This window comes from Podarcis cretensis (assembly GCF_951804945.1).
Source record: "Podarcis cretensis genome assembly, chromosome: 2".
Taxonomy (NCBI): Eukaryota; Metazoa; Chordata; class Lepidosauria; order Squamata; family Lacertidae; genus Podarcis; species Podarcis cretensis.
In genome coordinates, this window is record NC_137171.1 from 38,739,970 (window position 1) to 38,763,044 (window position 23,075).

Here is a 23,075-nt window from a genome sequence, read left to right on the forward strand (position 1 = left end):
TTGCCTTACTTGAGACACACTACAGCTTCTGCTTTCTGTCACATCTTTGTAGGACTGCAAGCTAATCATCAGGATATTGTAATGTGCTCTGCAGATATGTCCAAATGAGGTAGGAGGGGTGTGTGACAGTAAAATTCATACGCAAATCCAGACAGATTGCTCAGAGACCCAGTTGTTCTATTACAAGTAGTTTTAATTACAGTCTGTAAAACATACAGACACCGCTGTCCCTTCAAGGCTGTTCTGCAGCTTCAGCTCCAGCTCCACTGGTTTCAGCAGTAAGTTCAAATCACCTCTAGACTCCAGCTGCTTCCACAGAAGCACCTGTTTAATTTGATCCAATCCCTTGCAGGTACCAAGGGCCTGTAGTTAATGCAGCCCTAACCCATGTGGCCTTATTGCAGATATATTATTTCCTTGAAAATCTAAACCAGGATCCAGAAAATTCCATTCTAATTGTGCTCCAGTTTCCAGGATTCAAAAACACAACAGACAATTTAAAACCAGACTCTCAAGGGAACAAACTGATCTCAGCCATGGCTGTGATCGCTGTTGATTTGGCACAACTGACAAATCAGAGCTGGGCAAATAGGCACTAGAACACAGATTCCTTCATTTCCACCTTCTTAAATAACTGTTTTACAGTGAGACGGCCAGGATGTTCGCATCTCTGCATTCATGTAGATGTACAGCCACATTACAAAGGGGGAAAGGGAGAGGAAGATTGCAATGGCCAAGTGAACCCTACCCAGGGAATTTCTGTAAGGAAAGAAAAGATGATTTACTGAAAATCAAGTCAAATTAACAGGAACTTAACAAACTTGTTGAAATCTCATCTATTTTTTTAAAAAAGATTTTTGTTTGAAACTTTACGGGGCCAGACCCAATGGTTGTGCTACCAGAAAGTATTTCTGCAAAGGCACAGTAGCTGATTTTTGCCAATCCTTACCTCCTGCAGCCCCTGAACCACACTGCTCCAGAGGGTCCCACAAAACCCAGGAGTAGCTTTTCCAGGGGCTACAATGAGAAGAAAATTGGGTGCTTTGCTCAAGCACAAGTTGGGGCGGTGTGGGAAACAACTATCCCCCCCCCAAGAAATATGAATAATCACTCCTTTATATGCTGAGAGTTACTTTTACCTCAACTGGAATACAAATGCTGAATTATAACTATAAATTATGCTTTATAGAAAAATGCAAACTATTTGAACATGCTCAAGCTTACAGACTTGTAAACTGAAAATTGTACGGCATTAAGGCATAAAACGAATCACAAAACTAAAACATCACAAAACTAAAGTCATTTTGAGGGAAGAAGGCTATACCATATCTTCGATAAAGACTATTTCTTCCACATATTATAAATAGCTAAATGCTGAAATAAACAAGTTAAAAGACTCACTTGGCTGAACGACGACAAAGGCTCATCCAGACGGTAACAATCAACAGACCAAATAACTCCCTGTTTTTAAAAAAGATTGTAAGTTATTCAAATGTGTTGTCCATAAATTTAATCATATGTAAGCAGACTCAGCAAAGAACAAGAAGAAATAAGCTTACCTTAAGAAGTGTCAGATGTCAGTTTCTCTGGGGGAAAGCAAACCGTTTTTCACTTTAAAGCTATCATAGCACTAAGCCCAGCACTGTGGCAGTAGCTTAGTACATGTACCAAGTAATGGAAGACGAGGAAGAGAAGAGAATGGGAGGACGGGGTTGTGACATTTCCTTAATTTTGAGTCCCTATCCCTTCCCAGTTATATAGTACTGCTTCCAGTGCGCTGTATGCAGCCACAATGAGGTCAGATTGTAGGAAAAATCTGCTGTGATTTCTTTTTGTTGAGAAGTTTGACACAACTGCATCTCTGTGGAATTTGAACCAAGGATTTCAGAACTTTAATCCTGTGCTTTTGAGGTGGTCTGCTAGCCTGCTGGCTTCTGGTCCTTAACAGACCTATAGTTAGGGTTTCGTGAGAATCCGACTGCTAGGAAGAAACCTCTAATTTCAGTGGAAGGTTGACAATATGGAAACTGCAGAAAAAAAATATATTATTACATACCTGCCTTCTTCCTCATGGAAGATGCTTTTCTGAGCATTAGTAAACAAGGAATATCCCAAGATGGCAGAACCCACAAGACAAGCAGCTGAATGTAGATCTGACAGACTCCGCCACACAATATTGTCTAAGAAAAGTGGTAAGTCATTGGTACAAATTTCAATAGAATTTACATTTCCAAACTAACAGTGCAAACCTATACAGGCCCACTCAGAAATAAGCTCCACTGAGTTCAATGGGCCTTACTCCTAGGAAGTGCAAATAGGATTGTAGCCCAAGTTAGTTGAACTTGGGTCCTGATGAAACCAACTGGACAAGTTAGTCATGATTTAGTTCACACTGATTAGTGGGAATTAAGTTCAACTAACTTAGTCTGGATCTACCTACTGTTACTGAATTCTTTTTCCTTGGATGTGTCTCTTCAGAGGGCCTTCAAACAACCATAAGGAGGAGGAAACTGTAATCCTCTACAGAGTTTGGCTCACTGAACTGAACATGCATAGGATTGTGCCACAAGTGATTTTATATTTGGTATGTACTAAAGATCACCAAGCAGAGAACAAGAAGAGAGATCCTACATGCAGGCATAAAATATCTAAAATGACTGGATTTAGCAAACAGTTAATATATGCGAGAGATTACTTTATATTGCAGAAAGCAGAAGAAACAGCTGACACGCCACAACAAATGAAGTTTTGACTTTGAGAAAATAATTGGTTAAGATGTGACATCTGGGAGAAAGCGATCAGGATATGGAAGAATTCATCATTCAGAGAGAGAGAGAGAGAGAGAGAGAGAGAGAGAGAGAGAGAGAGAGAAATAAGAATAGTAAAGTAGGACAATGTGTTTCAAAAAATACAGATTTCTCTTAATTTGGAACAAGTTAGTAATGAAATTAAACCATAGGTAATTTTAAAACAAAGAAGTTAAAGGAAGGTCTAATATCCCCACCCAGCATCTTCACTACATATTTTTTCTGTACAGCATCTAGCAGTACTTTGGAACTAAATAAATGTTAAATAGTAGTCTAAACATAGGCAAGACACAAAGACCCTCCCTGCCCTCAAATTATAACCTTAATTAATATAAGAGGAAGAGGTGAATGGTCCAATTGATTTGGGGATTGGAAGAGGGAATCTAATACTGTACCTGCAATTGGTGGACTAAGGCCAACAACCAGTGTGAGAGCTGCAGGTACAGAGTAGGCAACCTGAGAGTGAGATAGAACAAATCTACTAAGTAGAAATTGAAGGCAGGGACAAGGAAGACAACATACTCCATCCTGGTTACCAGATCAATAGAAGAGCTAATCTGATGCCCCCAGATAACCACACGAGGAATAATAAGGAAGGAATGGGTGCTTGCTTCCCAGGAAGAGAAAGTGTAAGAGATCCTGGAAGGAAAAGGATGTTTCATTTGTAAAAAGGCAGCCCCTTGGATCACAAAACTATTCATAAAGGCAAAAGAGTCTGCTGAAGAAACGGCCCATGTCATCATCAATATAAAGAGAACAATGCAGTCTGATGAGATGATTGCAAGTGAGATGCTTACTGCTACTGATGGTTCTGTTGCCTGGAAGATGTTTATTTGATCTGTTCTAGTCAAGGCTGGGCTGCTCCTAAAGGAGGTTTGCATTTTGAGGGTGGTTTTAATTACAGCGTTGTCATTAGAGACCCCAGTGGCCTCCGTGGCACTGAGCATCTTTCACAGTCAAAGGTGATGCACACCTTGACAGAGGTTGTTTGGACAGAGGCGGTTTGTGCTCTGGAATCTCCAAGTTACGGTAGTCTAATGTGTTGTACGTTGGGACTGCTCTGAAGATTGTTTGGAAGCTGACGTTGGTTCAAAGCACAGCAGTAAGGACTATAATGGTGACCAGGTGATGGGAATATATCTTGCTAGTGCTTAACCAATGGCACTGTCTTCAGGCCTGCTTCTGTACACAGTTTAAGGAGCTGGTGCTTGCCTTTAGAGCTCTGGACGTCTTGAAGCTTGGATTCCTGAAGAATCAAGCCTGCCAGTTCACTGAGATCATCTTCAAAGGTTGTCCTCCAGGTGGCATCTGAAGTGAAGTATGTGATAATAAGGGGAAAGGGGGCATCTGGTTGGGCACTGAGAGAACAGCATGTTGGATTGGATGAGCCCTTGGTCTGATCCAACAGAGTTCTTAATGGCAATCTGTGCCTATGAAACCCTCTCTCCAGGGAGGTTTCCCTGGTGCTTACTCTGATACTTAAGATTGTAAGCCACTTTGTGAATGAAGTTCCTCAAAAAGCAGGTAAGTTTTGTAAAAAAAAATACTGCATCTCTAGCACCAAGTCTTATTTCCCCAGCACTTGAAACTCTTTAATTATATTGCCCTGTTTTATGCTGCTTTTACAGTCTTTTTTGCAATCTATTCTGATGTTTTATCTGTAAGCTATTCTATAAATATTTATATAATGTAAATCCACAACAACAAAAATAAAGTGTCATGTTAGAACACAATGTCACTGAGCAACAGCCCAAAGCCAATTAGAAGGAGTTTTGAGGAAACTGCAAAAGCACTTCACACAGATGACATGGCTTGAAATTCAGTGGGGCTGCCTGACGAGACACCTCCGACAATGTCAAGTTCTCTAGTACTCGTAATAGCCTCTGAATTTATACTCACTATCCAGAGTCCTGGATCTGGGTCATTGACCTGCAACAAAGAAGGCAAGAAACACTGCTAAAAACATTAAATTGTGCGTAGCATAAAAATCCTTCCAACTGATCCGTAAATCAGTTAATCCTGAGCATTCACATCGAAGACTCCAGGATAAATTGTTGATGTGAAATGGTTGTTGCTCAGTGTGAAATGGGCAACTGTAAGCAGAGACCTGTGGAATTTTGCAGATTAAAAAACCCAAACATATACCCAGTGCTGTCTGTCTAGAGCATTTCTGTACCCAAGAGTAAATCCAGAAGTAAAACGGGTGTGTGTGTGTGGGGGGGTATTCTCTAGTAAATGTGTTTGGGACTGCAGCCTTAGTGGAACTAAGGACAACAGTCTAGCTATTTTTTTTCAGGTACTGTCAGCAGATTGCTAATAGGATATAAATGAATTGCATATTCTACCAAAATAACAACTGAGGAAGATATAAACTGTGCACATTCTGTTTTCCACTAGGCAGTTTTTAGGGCAGAAGACTGATTCTGCTTTACTGTTAATAAGTGATATATTTCCTAATCCAGCATTCATAGCTTGAAAACTACATAAATATAATGGGGAGAATGAAGTCTTACTGTGGCAGGGGGAGAAATTGCTTTATTTCCCCAATGTCACCTGTTTATCCTAAAGTATTGTCCAAATCATTGGAGCAGTGAAATAGACTAGACTTGATCACAACCAGTTTCAGAACTAAATCAATTAAAGTAACGGCAACAAGGTGGGGGAAGGGAAAATTGGATCAAAGAAGGATGTTCTTGAGGGGCAGCGTGGATTGCTAATAGGGAGAAGTAACCTGGAGCTTCTTCCCTCTTTTTTAAAAAGCTACATAACTGCATAGGTAAACTGTTCTAAATATAATCCAAGATGGTCATTAAACCCTTCAAAATGGAGCCTTAGACCAAACTATTTGAAAGACCATCTCCTCCTGTCTGTATCTGCCCATATCTTGAAAATAAACAGACCCTCTTGCCTGCTCCCCTGCCTTCTGCGTTGTGTGACAGCATATGAGAGAGCCTTCCCTGTGGTGGCACCTTGTAAAATGGTATCCCTTCCCTGAGAGATCTTATCTATCTCCATCCCTACTTGTTTTCTGCCACCACCACTTTTCGTCTTCAGAAAGCTTTTGATTTCATGGCTGTTCTGATTCTGATGCCTTAGTCCTGGTTCTCTTGGTTTTGTTTGTTTTCAGTGTGTTCCGTGTTGAGATGCAGTGACTTTTTAATGCATCTAACTTGCTTTTAACGACGGGATTATGGTTGCTTTGTTTCGGTGGCGATGGGAGAGCAGGTTTTTGCATACGTTTTGCCCCAAATAAATAAACATAAGGGAGAAAAATGCTCCTTTTCCCACATAACCTTCTGTGATGATGAAAGAAAGGTGTGCGGTCGATCTTCCCTTCCCGCCTGCGCCACTCCTGCTTCAAACCTCTCCAGAGCTGCAACCCTGAACGCCCTTTCCTCGTTACCCTTCGCCCCACCCTGGAAACCGGCCAGCTGCAACCCTGCGACCGACCTTCGCCCACCCGCACAGCCAAGCTGCTCCTTGCACTTTTCTCGCCCTCCTCCTACGCCCAGCGCAGCACCATCCCCGACCTGCACGGCCCCGGCGAGTCCGAAGAAGACGGCCATGACCAAGTTGCTAAGTCTCCAGACCCGGCTGCTGGCACCCGCGGAAGGAGACTCCCGCTTAAGCCTAGGCAACGAAGCGGCGGCGGCCTCCATTGCTCGCTCGCTCGCGTGCCCGCCCCTCTCCCGCCCCACCAGTGGAGAGAGGCGCTCGATCGACCTCAGGCGCGCTCATACACGCCCCTTACAAAGCCCTGCACTCGTAGTTCTGCCATGCTCCGCCCACGCAGCGCTCTTCTGACGAAGCGGGCAGGGTCCTCGCCGAGCGCTGTCGTTCAGCAGAGGGAAAGTTCAGCGCCACAACCGGGAGGCGGAGCAACGCAAAGCAGCTGCCAATCTCTGCTTCAGACCCAGTGCCGGATTTATGTATAAGCTAAACAAGCTATAGCTTAGGGCCCCACTCGCTTGGGGCCCGAAAAAAATTTAAAGGGGGGGGGGGACTAGATGTACATTTCTAAAATATAAGATAAATTCAACAATTACTTTTGTAAAATACATATTTTGTTATGTGCAAATGGCTTTAGATACCTATTAGGTTCATAAATTACCATATAGCATATACAGTATTCAACACAAAAAACAGCTACAATTTGTTGTTGACAAAGGACAGCTGGACATATAAAGGGCCCTATTACATTCAGTAGCTTCAAGGTAAAGGGACCCCTGACCATTAGGTCCAGTCGCGGACGACTCTGGGGTTGCGGCGCTCATCTTGCTTTATTGGCCGAGGGAGCCGGCGTACAGCTTCCGGGTCATGTGGCCAGCATGACTAAGCCGCTTCTGGTGAACCAGAGCAGCGCACGGAAACACCATTTACCTTCCCGCCGGAGCGGTACCTGTTTATCTACTTGCACTTTGACGTGCTTTCGAATTGCTAGGTTGGCAGGAGCTGGGACCGAGCAACAGGAGCTCACCCCATTGCAGGGATTCGAACCACCAACCTTCTGATCGGCAAGTCCTAGGCTCTGTGGTTTAACCCACAGCGCCACCCACGTCCCTATTCAGTAGCTTAGGGCCCCATCAAACCTAAATCCGGCCCTGCTCAGACCAGTGTATTAACTGAAGACCCACTTGCTAGGACTTCAAAGCTGACCTGGTTGCACCTTCCCTTTCCAGGCAGCAGACCTTGCCCCTTAACTGCCAGAACCCTGAAAGTCTCTCTGAAATCACTCCAGTGACAGCGGCAGTTGGGTCACCAACAAGGGGGATGTATGAAAAAGATATGTTGCCATGTATAATTTACTAGAAGCTTCTCCCTTTTGAGAAAAAAGGGTTTAAAACTGTTATGAAATAAATATTTTCATACTGCTTCAGGCAGCTGCCAAGTGAGAACTGGGCACATCAGTTCTTGAACTGTGGACAGATTTATGCTGGCATGACCTTTCATATACATGAAACCAATTAAATATACTTCTTGAGGCTTTTATTTGCGTTTCCTTTCCTGGATTCCAGCTAATTGGGAAGTGTTGGCCAATTACACTGGAAAATGCTATGAGCCTAAACACATACTGGTCCCAAGCTGAATTATATACAGCCATTTCTTCAGTGGAGCTTCCAGGCACATTGAAAGAACCATGTTTCCGGAAAATTACGGTATATATTAGAATCGGGCTGCAAACCTGTACTCAATATAGTTGCAAGCCCCAATGAACTCAATGGGTAGGCATGCATAATATTGCATTGCAAACAGGGCTTACATCCAAGTTGAAAGTATTATATGAACTTAATTCAAATTAATGGGAAATTGATAGGAAGAAGTAGGTACCATACAAGATCTCACATTTGGGCTATGTCAGTATGAGAAGTACCATAGGAAAGAGACAAAAGGGGCCACTGAGAACTTTGGGATCAGGTTTGATGAGTTTTGGCATGCTGATCTTAATTCTGCAAAGGTGGAAGAAAACAAAAGCATAGCTGTCAAGTGTCCCTTATTTGAAGGAACAGTCCCTTATTCCAGTGCCTTGTCCCGCTGCTGTCCCTTATTGATGGATGTCCCTTAAATGTCCCTTAAATGATGTCCCTTAAATTTCAAAGGAAGCAGCTCCTCTACTTCCCTCCCTGCCGGCCAGGGAGGAGGGAGGCTCCAACTGTGTTGCTTGGCTGTGTTGCTCACCCAATAAGAAGTCTAAGAACGACTGGGGGTGTGGAGCTTGCATGCCTTGTGTGTGGCTAGTTAATGCAAGCTGAGGGAGCTTTTGAATGCTGGACGCCATTTTGTTGCACGTGCTGCTGCAAACTTTGCAGTGCAAAGCCATCTTAAGTTGAGGCTGCATAGGCCTTGTGGTGCATGTGATTCAGATTCTATTCAGTTGAACCTCTGGTTACAAAGTTGGTTGGACAGTGTTCTCGAAGCTATCCAGCATGAGTTTGACCAGACTGCAGGAGGACAGGAAGACTGGAGTGCCTGGAACAGGTGAGGCTGCAGGTCCCTTATTTTCAAGGCTGCTGGTCCCTTATTTTCAAATCTGTAAGTTGACAGCTATGCAAAAGAAGAACTACCTCTTATCTCATTGAATAAACATGAAAGATGAAATGGGAAGGATAAAATCATTTGCAGAAAAGAGGATTTAATGGAAGTGCTTGGATTGGAACATAAGCATATGGGACAAGTCATTTATTTAAATACAATTATATTCCACCTGTTTTTCAGAATAAATCAAGGTGGCTAACAATAAAAAGGTTAAAAAAAAAAAAGATTGCTGTCCCTATTTTATTTTATTTTTAATCCACATATGTTAGTATCAGGAAAGGCAGGTCATATGTGAACATAATTCTCGTTATTCCATGTGATTCTTCCAGAGACATCTTGTAGCTTTATTTGTGAACATATTCCAGAATGCTAAACCCACAAAGAGGATAAATGATTCTTTTTATATAGAAATGTCTTTTCATTCAACATTGCATCATTTGAAAGAATCAGGAAGTAATTCTAAGATATAATCTCATTTGAGGTACTTAATCACATTTTAATCACTATATCTCAAGAGACATTGTTATCTAGTTGCAAAAGATTCAGGAGAGTTATGGAAAAGATGTAAATTGGAGTTATGGAAAAGATGTAAGTAAGTTGCTTATGTGAAGCTTGCTGCCGTGGCTCATTTACCAGGACAGGGGGAGGCGAGCAAATAGGTGTATAAAATTAAGCGCAGTAGAGAACGCTAAACTAGACGGACCTTCCGTCTGATGCGGCAAGGCTCTCCTCATATGCGGAGAAAGAAGAGAGCGGGTTTCTCTCTCTCATAATACAGGTACTAGATCTGGGTTCATCCATTAAATCTGAAAGACAGGAGGTTGGGGGGATGATGCAGGGCAGACAATAGGAAGAATCTCTTCATCCCGTTTAAAACCACCGAATTCGCTGTCACAACATGAGAGAGATGGCCGCCAAACTGGGCGGCTTTAGAAAGGGGATTAGAACAACAAGGCGGCCAATGGCTACCTCTCGTCGCTACTGCCGCCAGTCATCTGAATGACCGGCTTCTGGGGCATCTGCGAGTCGGGGAGAACGGGGCCGCGGCGGCAGGGCATCAGCTTCGCCGTTGTGGGAGGCGGCGGGTGCAGGACTAGCCGGGCCTGCCGCCGCCGCCGCCGCCGCCGGATCCAGCTGGGTCTCTCCTCCTCGCGCCTCCTTTTCCTGCCTCCCTCCCTCTTCCTGCGTCTTTTTGGGCGAAGCCGTCGGAGGCATCATCCGTCCCGCCCGCTGCCTGGGAGGGGTTACCCTGATGCCGCGAGGGTGGGAGGGGACGAGCGGACGGCGGAGGCTGCAAGCGGAGCCCCAGTAGCGCCGAGAGAGAGAGAGAGAGAGAGAGGGAGGAGGAGGAGGAGAAGGAGAAGGAGGACGGCGACGACGACGACTGGCGGTGGTTTGGGTCGGTCGGGGCCAGGGAGGCTGGCGCCTATTGTCGCGCGTCCCGGCTCCGGGTGTCCCGCCAGCTGCCTGCTGGGGCTAAAGGGAGCAGCGAGCGGGGCAGGGAGCAGCAGCAGCAGCAGCAGCAGCAGCAGCGCGCGGGCGAGGAGCCGAGGGCGGGCGCGCGGGACGGGCAAGGAGGGGGTCGGGTCCGCTGCTCCTCCGCTCCTGCTGCATTGCAGCCTCCCTCCTCCTGCCGTCCGTCCCCTTCTCCCTCCTTCCCTCCCTCCCTCCCTCCGCGTCTGGCGCGCTGCACAATGGCGGCTCCCGGCCCCGGCTCTGGCTCCGGCGGCGGCGGGTCCCAGGCGGCGCACACGACAGTCAGCAGCATGCAGGGTAAGGGAAGCGCGCCTGGGGAGGAGCGGCGGCGGCGGCGGCGGCAGCCGGGCCCGAAGCGACGCCCGCGGAGCCAGCTGTAGGCCGCGCGGCGCTTCGCTCCCTTCCAACCCTCGCCGCCCACCACACGCTCCCCGCCTGGCTGGCTGGCTGGCTGGCTGCGGGGACGGGGGGGGGGGGCGCCCGAGCTGGACCAGGCCTCGCCGGAGACCGAGAGGCCTCGGCCGCCTGGAGTTCTCCAGCGAAGCCGAGAAGAGCCGCTTTCCCGTGTGGGGCTCCGCTGGGTGGGAGGGGGGTGTGGTGTGTAGGGAGGGAGACGAGGAAAGCGGGGCGGCGGCGGCGAAGCAGCTTCGTGCGTGTGAACAGGCGCTTCTGGGCGGCAACACGGGTAGGGGTGCAGTTGGGGGTGGCGGCTATACGTGTGCCTAGATGTACGTGTGACGGGAAACTCGGGGCCTTCTATCTCCTCTGCCCGGGGCATGTGGGCGGTTTCCGGGTGATGGGAGTAGCTACGGTTCGGGGACTCATCCCGGGGTGTAAGTCTGGGGAGGGTGTGGGGAGCCTAATCGCCAGGGCGTGATCACTACTGGGAAAACAGAATTAATAAGCAAAAAATACGAGGCTGACGTCTGGCTGACTAACGAAGGTATGTGTCGGAAGAACGCATGCGTTAAGGTCGGGGGTAGAGGTAGCATGTCCATGTTGCTCATGTCTGCTCAGAAGTAAGTCCTGTTGAGTTCAAGGGGATTTACTTTCCGGTCCGTGTGTACAGGATTGCAGCCTAATTGCCCTTGGGGTGGGGGTGGGGTGTAGGGGTAAACAAAATCTTGGTCTGTGTAGGCCCCATAGGTTTAAAGCACCTCTCTAAGAGTCCTGAGAACCTTAATTTAACCCCCACAGAGCTACAGTTCCCAGCACCTTTACAGATTACAGTCCCCATAAGTTGGTGGCGTGTTTGTGTATGCTTTAAATGTATGATGGGCCTGGAGTCCATAAGTGGTTTTTCTGTAGGCATGCAGGGGGAAAGTGGTCTTGTGTGGGGTTTTTTAGGAGTGCAATATGTAGTTAGATTAGATGTGAGGCCTTTCTGACATTGAAGTTAGACGGTGGTTTTGGTTGAATGGGGAATGCATAACAGTGAGTGCTTCTCTGCTCGAATAAAGGGAGTACTGTATCAGATTATTAGTAGGTGTGCTTGTAATTAAGGAGGATGCAGAGTGCATGAATGTGAGATGTGGATGGAAAGTGCAAGGTCCTTTTCTCAGCGTTGTTGCATATTGAGCAAGTGTTTTTGAGAAACAGATGTTGGCTTACCACCCCATAATTCTGATTATGCCCTTAAGAAGCCTCTCTGTGTACCTACTAAATTTTTGGAGAGGGACACTTTGATACCTATGTACTTGGTAAAATATTTAGCAAAATAAAGCTGAAAGTATATCTTAATATTTACAATGTAAACTCAACACTGTTTTCCTAACAACTCCATTTAATACATAGAAACTAAAATTAGTGGTATATCCGGTGAAATGAGAATAGGATTAGGTTTGTACTGTTGAAATAATGAATGGTGCTGTGAGACACCAGTGATGCTGTTTTAACACTTCATAATCAATTCTCTCCTCCCACAAATGTGTATGATCACTCACTGCAGTATCTTGGGACACGGTGTTCTCAGGATTGGTATACAGCTTTCGAACCAGCTAACCTGGAAAGCCTGTTATGCCCTGCAATGTACAGGATTTTGGACATAACTGATAGCAATTGAAGGGAATCTCTAGTAGGAGGACTTTGAAAGACATCTGGAGAGCTGCTGCCAGTCAAAGTAGACAAGACACAGAGGGACTGGTGGTCTGACTCAGTACAAGGCATCATCACCTGCTCATTATATGCTAGGAAGCTGCCCTTGCTACTTTTCAGCACCAGCCTATGTACATGCAGCAAAATGCTCATGTTCGCAATTGTCAAATACCTGTATGTTGTTTGCCTTCTATTTCATGTATAGAAGTGCTTCCCACACAGGGATTTTGTTGTGTTTGAAGTATCCTTCATAGATACATACAAACACCAGAATAGTAAATGTTACTGAGCTTTACTGCTGAGTTGGCACTGGACACTAACCACTACCTTTTGTGTGTGTGTGTGTGTGTGTGTGTGTGTGAGACAAAGTGTTCAAGGTCAGTATCTGAGAAACTACGTATATATGGTTATATATAAATGCAAAACTATGTAGACTTCTCTCTTAAGCTGCATTAGATGGAGTAAAGTACAAGTATAGGGAGGTGTTTGTTTTTTATTTACACTCCAAATGCTCTTGATTAGGTAATTATATGAGAGGTAGATTGTTCATTGTACAACTCTGATGGTACTGTAAGCATCTCACAATTTTGTTGCAATATATTATTTTTTGTTTAGCACCTGGAAGTGCAGTACCACACTCACTGAGTTTCTGTGGGTAACAAGAAAAATGTTTGCCAGATGCTACTAACATGTTTGGCCTAATACTTGGTTAGATCCTCAAGCTCCTTAATAACTCTTGTAGCAAGACACTCCCCTTATTGGGCTGTTTCTTGTTTGCTTAGAGTTTTAGTTTGGGATCTCAAGAGTGTTGATTGGTATATAGCAGGCTATTTGGCTTTTCCTTTCCTTTTGTTTTTAGGCCGTTAACTACTCCTAGTATTATTCCCAGGTAACATTCTGTGTTAACATGGGAAGGATAGGAACACACTCCATACTCTTGTAGTAGAAATGGTACTATGGGCACCTAGGAGTTAACTCTCAATAATACCCATGCATTTGGGTGCTCAAGTAAACCAGTATGTTATGATATTTGAATTTTGATTACTCACCTGGGTAGTCTTGCGGTAAAGAGTGTTTGTTCCTCTGCATATTGGAAAACAGCCCACATTGAAAGGCAGGACTTCAGGCTGGTTCCCACATTATGGTGTTAAGTAAGGGAAATGGCTTTCGAACCACTCTTTTGCCTAAAATATGCAGGATATCTATTTTTAACCCTTAACTTTGGTTGTTGCAAAGTAAAAGTTTATTGCAAGGGTTTGCTGAACCACTCTGTGAACATCACCTGTACTTGTGTCTTTCTAATGAGTAGGCACATTTGAATCAAAGTGAGTGATCACAGAAATATGTTACAGGTGTACATTAATTACTTAATGTAAAATCACAGTGTGGGAGATGACCTTTAGTCTTGTATAGAACCAGTTCTCTTTACCAGGCTGCAGACTGCCCAGATGTGCTTCTCTTTGAAGGCAAAAAACAGTTGGTTTTCTTCTATCCTGCCTTTCTGCCTGCTTTCAGTGTTAGAAATGTAAGTATTCATTCCTGGCAAGAAATTTACGTGGTGATTTTATTGAAACTCATCACCTAATTCGTTCAAAGGCTATGATGAATGAAAACTAGGAAATTTTCATTATTAAATCAGTATGGAAGAATCTTGTATTTGTAATTCAGTCCAGTGTATGTCTCCTCACTGAGATCTACTGAGTCCAGGTGATGTGCATAGGACTGCAGCCTAAATCATTGGTCTGAGTCAGCTTCATGTCTGTACACTTGTTCTGTAAAAAAAAGCTGTGTTCTCATTGCTGGTTATATAACCATCTAAAAATTGTTGATTTTGAATTGAATTGAAAGTGCCTACGCTTGATTTTAAAAAACAGACATGTAGGGCCATAGTACTGTACATCATAATCTTTTCAGGTTCTCCTTGTGCTTGTTTACTGAATTAAGAAATCCTAAACAACTCCTTTTTACTCAAAACTTGTATCAAAGTGCATTAGAAGCAGGGCTTTTTTTCCAGCCAGAACTCCCCTGAACTCCGTTCCGGCACCTCTCAGGTGGGTGCCATTGCTATTATAAGAGAACAAGGGAGGCGTTCATGGTGAGTTCCAGCACTTCTTTTTCTCGAAAAATAGCACTGATTAGAAGTGTGAGCGCAAGCAGAATTTGAGGAGTTGTATTGGATACATAAGCTTGTGAAAAACCTATGGTTCTCTTTTCAACAAGGTATTAATAGACCAGTGGGCCTGTTTAGACGCCAGTTCATGCGTTGATACAGCAGTAAATAACGTGTAGCTCTCATGCACACAAGAGCTTCCTCATTTACCTGTGGCAGGGTGGCATCCCATTACATGCAAGGAGCTACCCATCACTAAGAGCTCCATATGAGCATTGGAGGTCCTGTGAATCTTTAGATCAGAGCAGTGAATTATAATTAAACATCAGAAACAGTCCTTTAGATCTTTCATGCTGTGGAGTTGAGTTTGGTATTTCTCCTTCCCAATATTTATTCGAATGGTAAGTGACATACTACATCAGTATCTGGTTCAGTTCACTCATACCATTTCCCCTGTGTCATTTCCCACAACATAGGTTTTTGTTGCATAAATGTTGTATAAGTGCCAGCATAGGAAGATTTCGGTCAAGAGCTCAAGTGGATGTTCTCCTCATGCAAGAAAAGTGGACCTTTAGTGTTACCAGCTAAAAGCATGTGAAGAGTGCATTAGCCTCTTCTTGGAGTGAACTGTTGGATATTGATTGATTTTGACCCTATTTCTGTTCTGAATATTGCTTCACTTGGAAAATGTTTTTGTGCATTCCAAGGTTAAAGAGAATTTAGTGCTCGGAAAGATAATTCAATACTAGGTGTGTGTCGTTCCCCCCCCCCCAATGACTCCATGGCTTGATTCTCATCCACAGTCTTATCAAGGGTACTTGAGATAATATAATATTATATATTCCAGAAAGTCCCAACTGATTGAATGGGTGGTAAAATGGCAAATGCAGTTCAGTGTAAACAAGTGTAAAGTGCTGCATGTCACGACGACAAATATTAATATTAAACACATGTTCCCGGAGTCTGAGAACAGGACAGAGGCCTTGGGGTCGTAGTGGATAGCTCAGTGATAATACAAAATCTGTGGTGTGACTGCATTTGGAATACTGTGTACAGTTCTGGATGCCTCACCTCTGAAAGAATCTTGTAGAGTTGGAAAAGATTCAGGAAAGGGCAACCAAAGCAATCAAGGGGATCAAGTAATTCCACTATGAGAAAAGCTTGTCATGTTTGGGACTTTTTTGTTCAGAGAAAAGGCGAGTAAGAGTTGACGTTATAGAAGTTTATAAAATTAGCATGACTTGAAGAAAGTGGGAGTATCTCTCCCTCTCTTAAAATGTTAGAACTTGTGCACATCCAGTGAAGCTGTATGTTGGAAGAATCAGGACGAATAGCAAAAATACTTCTTAATGCAGCACCTAGTTAAACTAAGGAACTCACTAAACTAAGGAGGCAGTGATGGCCACTAACTTAGATGGCTTTAAAAAAGGATTGGACAAAGTCATGGAAGATAAGGCATATATGGCAACTAGCTATGATGGCTCCATAGTTGGAGGCAGTAATGCACCTGAATACCAGTTGCAGGAAACCATGGGGTGGTGTTGAATGCTCTTCTGATTGGCTCCTGCTTGTGAATTTTGTTTGGCATCTGGTTGGGCATACTGTGTGACTAGGATGCCGGACTAGATGGGTCATTTTTCTGCTCCAGCATGCTCTTCTTATGTTCTTAAATTTGCACGGGATTATAATTTGTAGGCAGGTTTTTCTGGAAGGCTCAGAATCATAACATGTTTCTTAGACCTCATGCTTTTAGAAAATATTGGAAACATGGGGGGGACGCAGGTGGCGCTGTGGGTTAAAGCCTCAGTGCCTAGGACTTGCCGATTGAAAGGTCGGCGGTTCGAATCCCTGCGGCGGGGTGCGCTCCCGCTGCTCGGTCCCAGCGCCTGCCAACCTAGCAGTTCGAAAGCACCTCCGAGTGCAAGTAGATAAATAGGGACCGCTTACCAGCGGGAAGGTAAACGGTGTTTCCGTGTGCGGCTCTGGCTTGCCAGATGCAGCTTTGTCACGCTGGCCACGTGACCCGGAAGTGTCTCCGGACAGCGCTGGCCCCTGGCCTCTTAAGTGAGATGGGCGCACAACCCCAGAGTCTGTCAAGACTGGCCCGTACGGGCAGGGGTACCTTTACCTTTACCTATAATTTGTAGGCAGGTTTTTCTGGAAGGCTCAGAATCATAACATGTTTCTTAGACCTCATGCTTTTAGAAAATATTGGAAACATGTAGGCATACCAGTTAAAGACTTGAAAAACCTTGTAATGAATTGGATGTTGTATTGGTTCCCATTGGTTAATGAATACACCCTCTTTGTTCTTGGACCATGCCATTTAATACCTATCTTTTTGCTACTATGTTTTTGTTTGTTGCTTGCTTCTGATGTTCCTTGTGCCCTCTATATTTACATCTGACAACTTTATTTCTTCATTTTAGGCCAAAACAAGTTTCTTCAGCCCATCCAAATTTTGAAGTTAACATAAAATAAAAATAATAAGACAGTTGCTCTCTATAATCTGTGTTTAGAATTCAGATGTGTCCTGTCCCAGAGGAAACTAGTTAGCAGAAACAAGCATTGCTCCCTTTACAGCCAAAAAGTTATTGATTGTAATAACAGAATGGAACATTCTGAAAGGATGTCAGCTACTTTACTGAGACCATCTTGGTTACTTTACTATTGTCCTTTGCTTTTTAGCTGATTTGGCTGGCTTTTTTCTTTCTTGCCTGAGGCTCTTGCTGAGCTTAAGTACCATATCTTCTGGATTTGTTCATTCATGGTCCTTTTCTCTGACTCGAGAAAAGATGGCCAAACTTTAGAAAGTGTAGCTTTCAGTGCTGGATAGCAAATTATGTCAAATGTTAAGCTGTATGAGTAGGCTCAATGTGCTTCCAAGCTGTTGTCAAATGCCAGAGTAGATTCTTTCCTTTTGATTTGCATATGATTCCAAATCCCTTGTTTTCAACTTGCAACTGAATATTTGCATAGACTTGTTTTGGCTTCTTTCTTGGGCTAGTTATGGAAACTCAATCAGAATCAGCAACCAATTTTTTTAAAACAATTTTTTAAACTAAGTAAATTTTACTTCAGAATATCTGGAGATTTTATCTGTTCCTGCATCTTATCAGAAAGGAACAAGTATGTTAGCCCTCTGTCCTAGAGTTTTCATTATTATTTTTTCCAGATTGCGTATACACAGTAACAGACATTGCTTGTACTTTTCAGTCAAATATCTAGGGGTTACTTTTTTACTCCTATTCTTGGACAAGATGGTCACTCATTTATTCTGTTTCATGTGTAAAAGCATTGAATTTGGTGCAAATTTTCCTTCAGCTGGGCTGTGGTATTTGATAAAAAAGCTACTCAAACCTTTTGGCAATGTCCAGTGAAGTTTTCACTAGCTCAGGGATTTCTGCTAGTGAAACAGAACTTATCCATCTTCTCCCTGTGTGCCCCTCCCTGCAATCTCCCCAGATCCTCTTTGCAGGGTTGGGAGAATCCTCAGAACACATTACGGGTGCAAAAGGGTGGGGATATTGGGGGAGAAGAGAGAGGGGAAGTTCCACTTTGCAGCCAGAAGTCCTTGCACTAGCAAAAGTACTTGATTAGATTCTGCTCTTTATTTCCAAATATGTTTGTGAGGTTCTCTACTCAAAGAGTAGAGAAGGTGGCATTTGTGTCTGTGTTTTTTTCTTTCTCGTTTCCAAGTTGAGCTGTATATGAATCTTACCATAAAAGAGAAAGGTAATACCGTATTTTTCTGTGTATAAGATGCCCCCATGTATAAGACTATTTTGGGGGACTCCAAATTAAGAAAACACCCCTCAGCACTACCCGTGTATAAGACGAGCCCCAATTTTAAACCTGATTTTTTGGTAAAAACAACCTAGTCTTATACACAGAAAAATACGGTATACTTGCAGAAAAACACTCAGTTTAGACAGACGAAGCTGACACTGTGTTAGAAGCTATCAGCAATGCCTTAATAAAACGTTCTCTGCTTATAGCATACCAGATAGTTACTTCTTATCTTGGACAGAATGGCAGCATTCACACATCAGGACCCATAGTTAACAAACCATAGTTTATCTTGAACACACAGATGGTTCCCACTTAGCGCCTCCCCTTGCCTCTGGCACCAGTTAACCACAAACCCTCACTTAGTATAGCATCTGAATCTGGGGTTGTGGTTTGTTTAAGTCCAAACAAACTATGATGTGAAGCCAAGATTTGTTCTTGGCTTCCTGGCCATGGTTTGCCTAAGTGAAACAAACCACAGCTCCCAGTTCAGACAAAATACTAATGCAGGGATTGCAGTTTGTTGCTCCTGCTCGCCATAGGAGACGAGCAAAGTGAAAGCAGTCTGTGTTCACAATAAACTATAGTTAATGTGCAAATTGGGCCATCACATGTCAGATAGTAATTGAATATAAGTTGGCCAATCAGTATAAGTGATGACATTCTAAATGAAAGCTCCATGATTAAAGGCAAGTTTTATCTGATTCCTTGGGGGGGGGGGTTTGAAACAGAGTGTGGTTATTACATTCATGTCTTGCCTGTGACTTTCCTAAGGTGTCTTGTTGCCCCCTACTAGAGACAGAATGCTGAACTAGGTACATCACTGGTTTGTTGCAGCAAGGTCATTATGTTGTACTCAATGATTATGACTGAGCACAGAAGACTGCCATTTTCACCATTCACATTTATATACCTGTGAATTTTCACGAGTGCAGCTAGTATAAACCTATCCTCTCAGTTGACCATTGGGCTTCAGCTAGTTGTGTATTGAAAGAAAGAAATGAATGCAGAGGGTCAAGTGCCCTATAGTTTCATGGATTACTATGCAGGCCTCAACAAGTCACTGTTTTCTCAGTTCCACTTCTGCAAGTGGCAAAATACACACACACACACACACTAGCATGTTACATTTAAAAAGTCATATGTGACTTCCAGTGTTTTGTGAATGCATTATCCACAATTTTGGGGCAAACATGAATCTTCATATTGGGCACAAAATGTAGCAACCTGAATTTCTCATGTCTTATTTAAAAATAGGATTATTATTTATGTTCAGAGAATGCTTAAGAGAAACCTCAGAAACCAGAGAACGACTCACTCAGCAGGATTTTCAGTGGGGAGGGATTGAAGTATTAGTACCTTGGATATGTGCTTGCTCCTCCTTACAACTAGAAAAAGTGACATAAATTATGCAAAAAAGAAAAGTAGGCAAATTGGGTTTATCTGCATTATTTAGACAAGCTGGAGAAACAACATCTGCCTGTCTCTTAAACTAAGTCAGATATAATTCTGCGGTGAATGGTGAAAACAGACAGTAATACTTGCACATGTACAGTATACCCAGAAATACAAATCTAATATTGGGAAGCCTTCATGATGCATGTACTTATATAACTTCGGAAAGTACATGTGGGAAACTTCCTAGCAAAATCACCATTTGTTCTTAACATTTTGTTTAAAGTTAATAACAAACTAATACTTAACCTCTGTAGCTGACCTGATCTGGACAGCCACCTGCTAATGCTTTACTGATGTTTTGGACAGTACTGTATAGTACAACTTTGACTTTTCCAAAAGGTATTAGATACTGACAAGAAAACAGGTTATTGGAGTACTGTCTTTGCAACTCAGGCAGTGATTTAACCTTTTACTTGGTGTTTGAGGGTGTTTTTTTTAAATGAACATGAAATGTGATTTTTAAAGGTTGTGCAAATATCTATTTTCCAGAAAATGAACTAGAACTTATCTTTTTTGCTTTAGGCTTTCAGATAAACTTCTGTGAAAAAGCACAAAGTAAGCTACATGTTTTATAGTATTCTGCTATTTTATTTTACTTTATTTTTATATCATTCTTGGTACTGGGAATGTGTCCACTGTTGATCTAACTAACCAGCCATGCATTAATACATGGGCAGAGCTTCCATTTTTCATCTTGCTACCCAAATCTAATTCTGTTGTTCTGTCAATAATTCTTTAGTATCTCTTATACTTCTTGGATAGTAAACTAGAGGTCGCATAGATAGTCGCTCCTAAATTGTAATGAATGAAAGATTTAAGACTTTTATAAAATGAAGTGGAAATATAGATATTTGGGGTTTAATGGTGTCTAACCACTTAGTGAAAAAGTAATCATAGGAACTGAGAGGATTATTTCAGAAGGGGCCCAAGTCACCTTCTTGTTTCTGCTCTTGTTTTAAAGTTTGGCATGAACTGCTTTGCATTGCCCTTGATGGCGTGACACAGTAAACCCAACAATGGTTCGCATTCACTTTGCTCCAAACCAGTCAGTTTGGTATAGCAGTGATGCCAAAGTTTGGCTTAACAGGTCATCTGAAGGTGGGATTGTGCTTAAACTCTACGCTCCTCAACTGTGATGTAGTCAAGAGTAAACCTTGGCTACAGACCATGATTAAGGAGGAGATAACTTAACCATAGATCAGTGTGTGGATGATACACTAAGCCAACCTTGGCTTTATTGTTGTGCTAAGCTAAAATAATCAGGGATGATCAAAGCGGTTGCGTTTTCCCTGGGAGCTAGCATGTTTGTGGTAAGTCATGGTTTGGCTTAGTGTTACATGGGAATGCGACAACTGTCAAGCCATCAATCCAGTAGTGTAATGTCTAATCTGATTGGCACTGGCTCTCCCAAGATCTCATGGAACAGTCTTTCCCCTTGCTACATGAGATCATTTGAGTGGAGATGCCGAGCTTCTAACTTTCGTCATGCAAAGCTTGTCCTCCGCAACTGAATCAAGGTATTCTACTATGGGCTCTGGTTGTAATTTAAATGACCCAGTAGTGCTCTCTGTGTACCTTTGGAATGATAACTTTTGAAAACATGACTGGATACATCACTTTGAAACTGACGTCTCTATAAAAGTCAGGAAAAATTGTCAGTCACTATCATCCCATGTTTGGATGATTAATGGAAGCTCTGCACAATGAATTTTTTCATTGTTTCATTCTCTTATGGCATTCATTTTTTTAAATTGCTATGTTCATTATATCGTTATGATTGCCTGCCATGCTTTAGTGGGAACGTTATTGGAGACAAAAACAGCACTGCTAGCATTCCCCCCTGCCCCTTCTACTGGGTACACCTTGTATAGTTAAACACATCCGTCTTGCATTCAGGCTGCATATATTTTTCATTTTTATTTGAAGCTAATGGATATGCATATTTAATTTTGAAATGATGAAATGCTTGTAAGATGACTATTGATGCTTAGTGATTTGCTGCCTAAGGGTTCTAAAGATGATCCCTAGTAGGAGGATGGTAATCAAGAAATGCAAAACAGTTTGTGCCCCAAATATCGCCACCAGCCATCTAGACGATCAGAAATGTAGTTTGCCTCCTATTTCAGTACTAGGGCTCCTCTGGGAAATGCTATTTTGTAGTCAGTTTGTAATGCATATTTGCAGCACTGTGAAGGTATATACCTAGAAGGGGGGGGGGGGGGGACGATGACGACAAGACAAAGTACCGTAAACTGAAAAGATTCAAGTGGTTTCTGAGATACCTTGCATGGTGTTTTGGCGCCTTGTATTTTCCTGTCACAACGACACATCTGTTGTTGTGTAGAATGCTGTTTTATTCTCTTGCGCCTCTTGCAGATAGTGCTATCCCCATGGATGAGGAAGTGCTAGTTCTTAAAACTGAGGGCCATAACAAGAATGAAGGTAATTTTTCAAACAAACAAATAGGAGCTGTGGGGACTTCCAGATCAGGCCCATGGGGGCGAAGGGGAACTGTCTCTGCTGCGGCCCTGATCTAGATAAGAGGTCCCATAGCTACTACTGGTAACCACAGGAGGATGGGAGCCAGGTTGAGACTAGGGCAGGGGTAGGCAACCTAAGGCCCGGGGCCCAGTTGTGGCCCATTCGCCTTCTCAATCCAGCCCGTGGACGGTCCAGGAATCAGTGTGTTTTTACATGAGTAGAATGTATCCTTTTATTTAAAATGCATCTCTGGGTTATTTGTGGGGCATAGGAATTCGTTCATCTCCCCCCCCCCCCCCCAAAAAAAAAAATATATATATATATAGTCCGGCCCACCACATGGTCTGAGGGACAGTGGACTGGCCCACGGCTGAAAAAGGTTGCTGACCCCTGCACTAGGGTTAAAGCTTCCCATCTCCATCTTGTAGTTCCAATCCAGTTTTCAGGAGTAGGAGTCGTTAGTTCCTATTTACTTTTTAAAAGTGAAGTGAAAACCATCCTTTCTGTTTTGTCCCTGAGTTGTGGTCCCTCCAAGCAAGATCCTTGTGTAAAACAAGAGCTAATGCTTTAGCTTCCTTTTTCCTCTGGCTTCTTATGCTCTACCTATTGCTTGAATCTTTTGTCTTATGACTTCATTCTACAGTCACCACTTCGTGCCATTAAGGACTCCTGTTTTTTGGTGGGGGGGGGTAAGCAGATGGCTTCTTAAAAGATTAATGAAGTTGTCTATAGCAGTATATTTCTAGCAGAAATAATAAATGGGGACTGAGTAACTTGGGCAGCTGTGAAGGTCACATCAGAAAAAGTAGCATAAGTAGGTAGACCAC

General features: G+C 43.3%; 2 protein-coding genes across 19 annotated transcripts in view; one reads left to right on the top strand and one right to left on the bottom strand.

The window, feature by feature from the left end:
• Window positions 1-172: 172 nt before the first annotated feature.
• Window positions 173-6,528, bottom strand: TMEM220 (transmembrane protein 220). 2 transcript variants are annotated; one of them, XM_079966300.1, is made up of 7 exons: window positions 6,338-6,528; window positions 4,707-4,736; window positions 3,203-3,263; window positions 2,057-2,180; window positions 1,402-1,461; window positions 950-1,017; window positions 173-759 (listed from the first exon to the last, which is right to left on the bottom strand). In XM_079966300.1, the coding sequence occupies exons 1-7, from the start codon at window positions 6,464-6,466 to the stop codon at window positions 698-700; spliced, it is 534 nt and encodes a 177-aa protein (XP_079822426.1). In that variant the 5' UTR covers window positions 6,467-6,528; the 3' UTR covers window positions 173-697. The 2 variants fall into 2 exon arrangements, with proteins under 2 accessions (XP_079822426.1, XP_079822425.1); XM_079966299.1 differs by lacking the exon at window positions 950-1,017 and having other exon boundaries at window positions 6,338-6,514.
• A 3,031-nt stretch (window positions 6,529-9,559) lies between these two features.
• Window positions 9,560-23,075, top strand: part of MAP2K4 (mitogen-activated protein kinase kinase 4) — a 47,772-nt gene continuing 34,256 nt past the window's right edge. For 4 of the 17 annotated variants that reach the window (XM_079966088.1, XM_079966091.1, XM_079966089.1 and 1 more), the window contains exons 1-2: window positions 9,825-10,239; window positions 20,290-20,322. In XM_079966088.1, the coding sequence (XP_079822214.1) occupies window positions 9,840-10,239; window positions 20,290-20,322 (433 nt within the window). In that variant the 5' untranslated portion in view covers window positions 9,825-9,839. The other 13 variants (XM_079966079.1, XM_079966090.1, XM_079966094.1 and 10 more) reach the window with 9 other exon arrangements.

Coding starts and splice junctions, on each gene's coding strand:
- TMEM220 (XM_079966299.1), bottom strand. CDS start 6,466: ATGGAGGCCGCCGCCGCTTCGTTGCCTAGGCTTAAGCGGGAGTCTCCT. Junction 4,737..6,337: donor GACTCGCCGGGGCCGTGCAG/GTCGGGGATGGT, acceptor TCTTTGTTGCAG/GTCAATGACCCAGATCCAGG. Junction 760..1,401: donor CTTTGTCGTCGTTCAGCCAA/GTGAGTCTTTTA, acceptor CTTTCCTTACAG/AAATTCCCTGGGTAGGGTTC.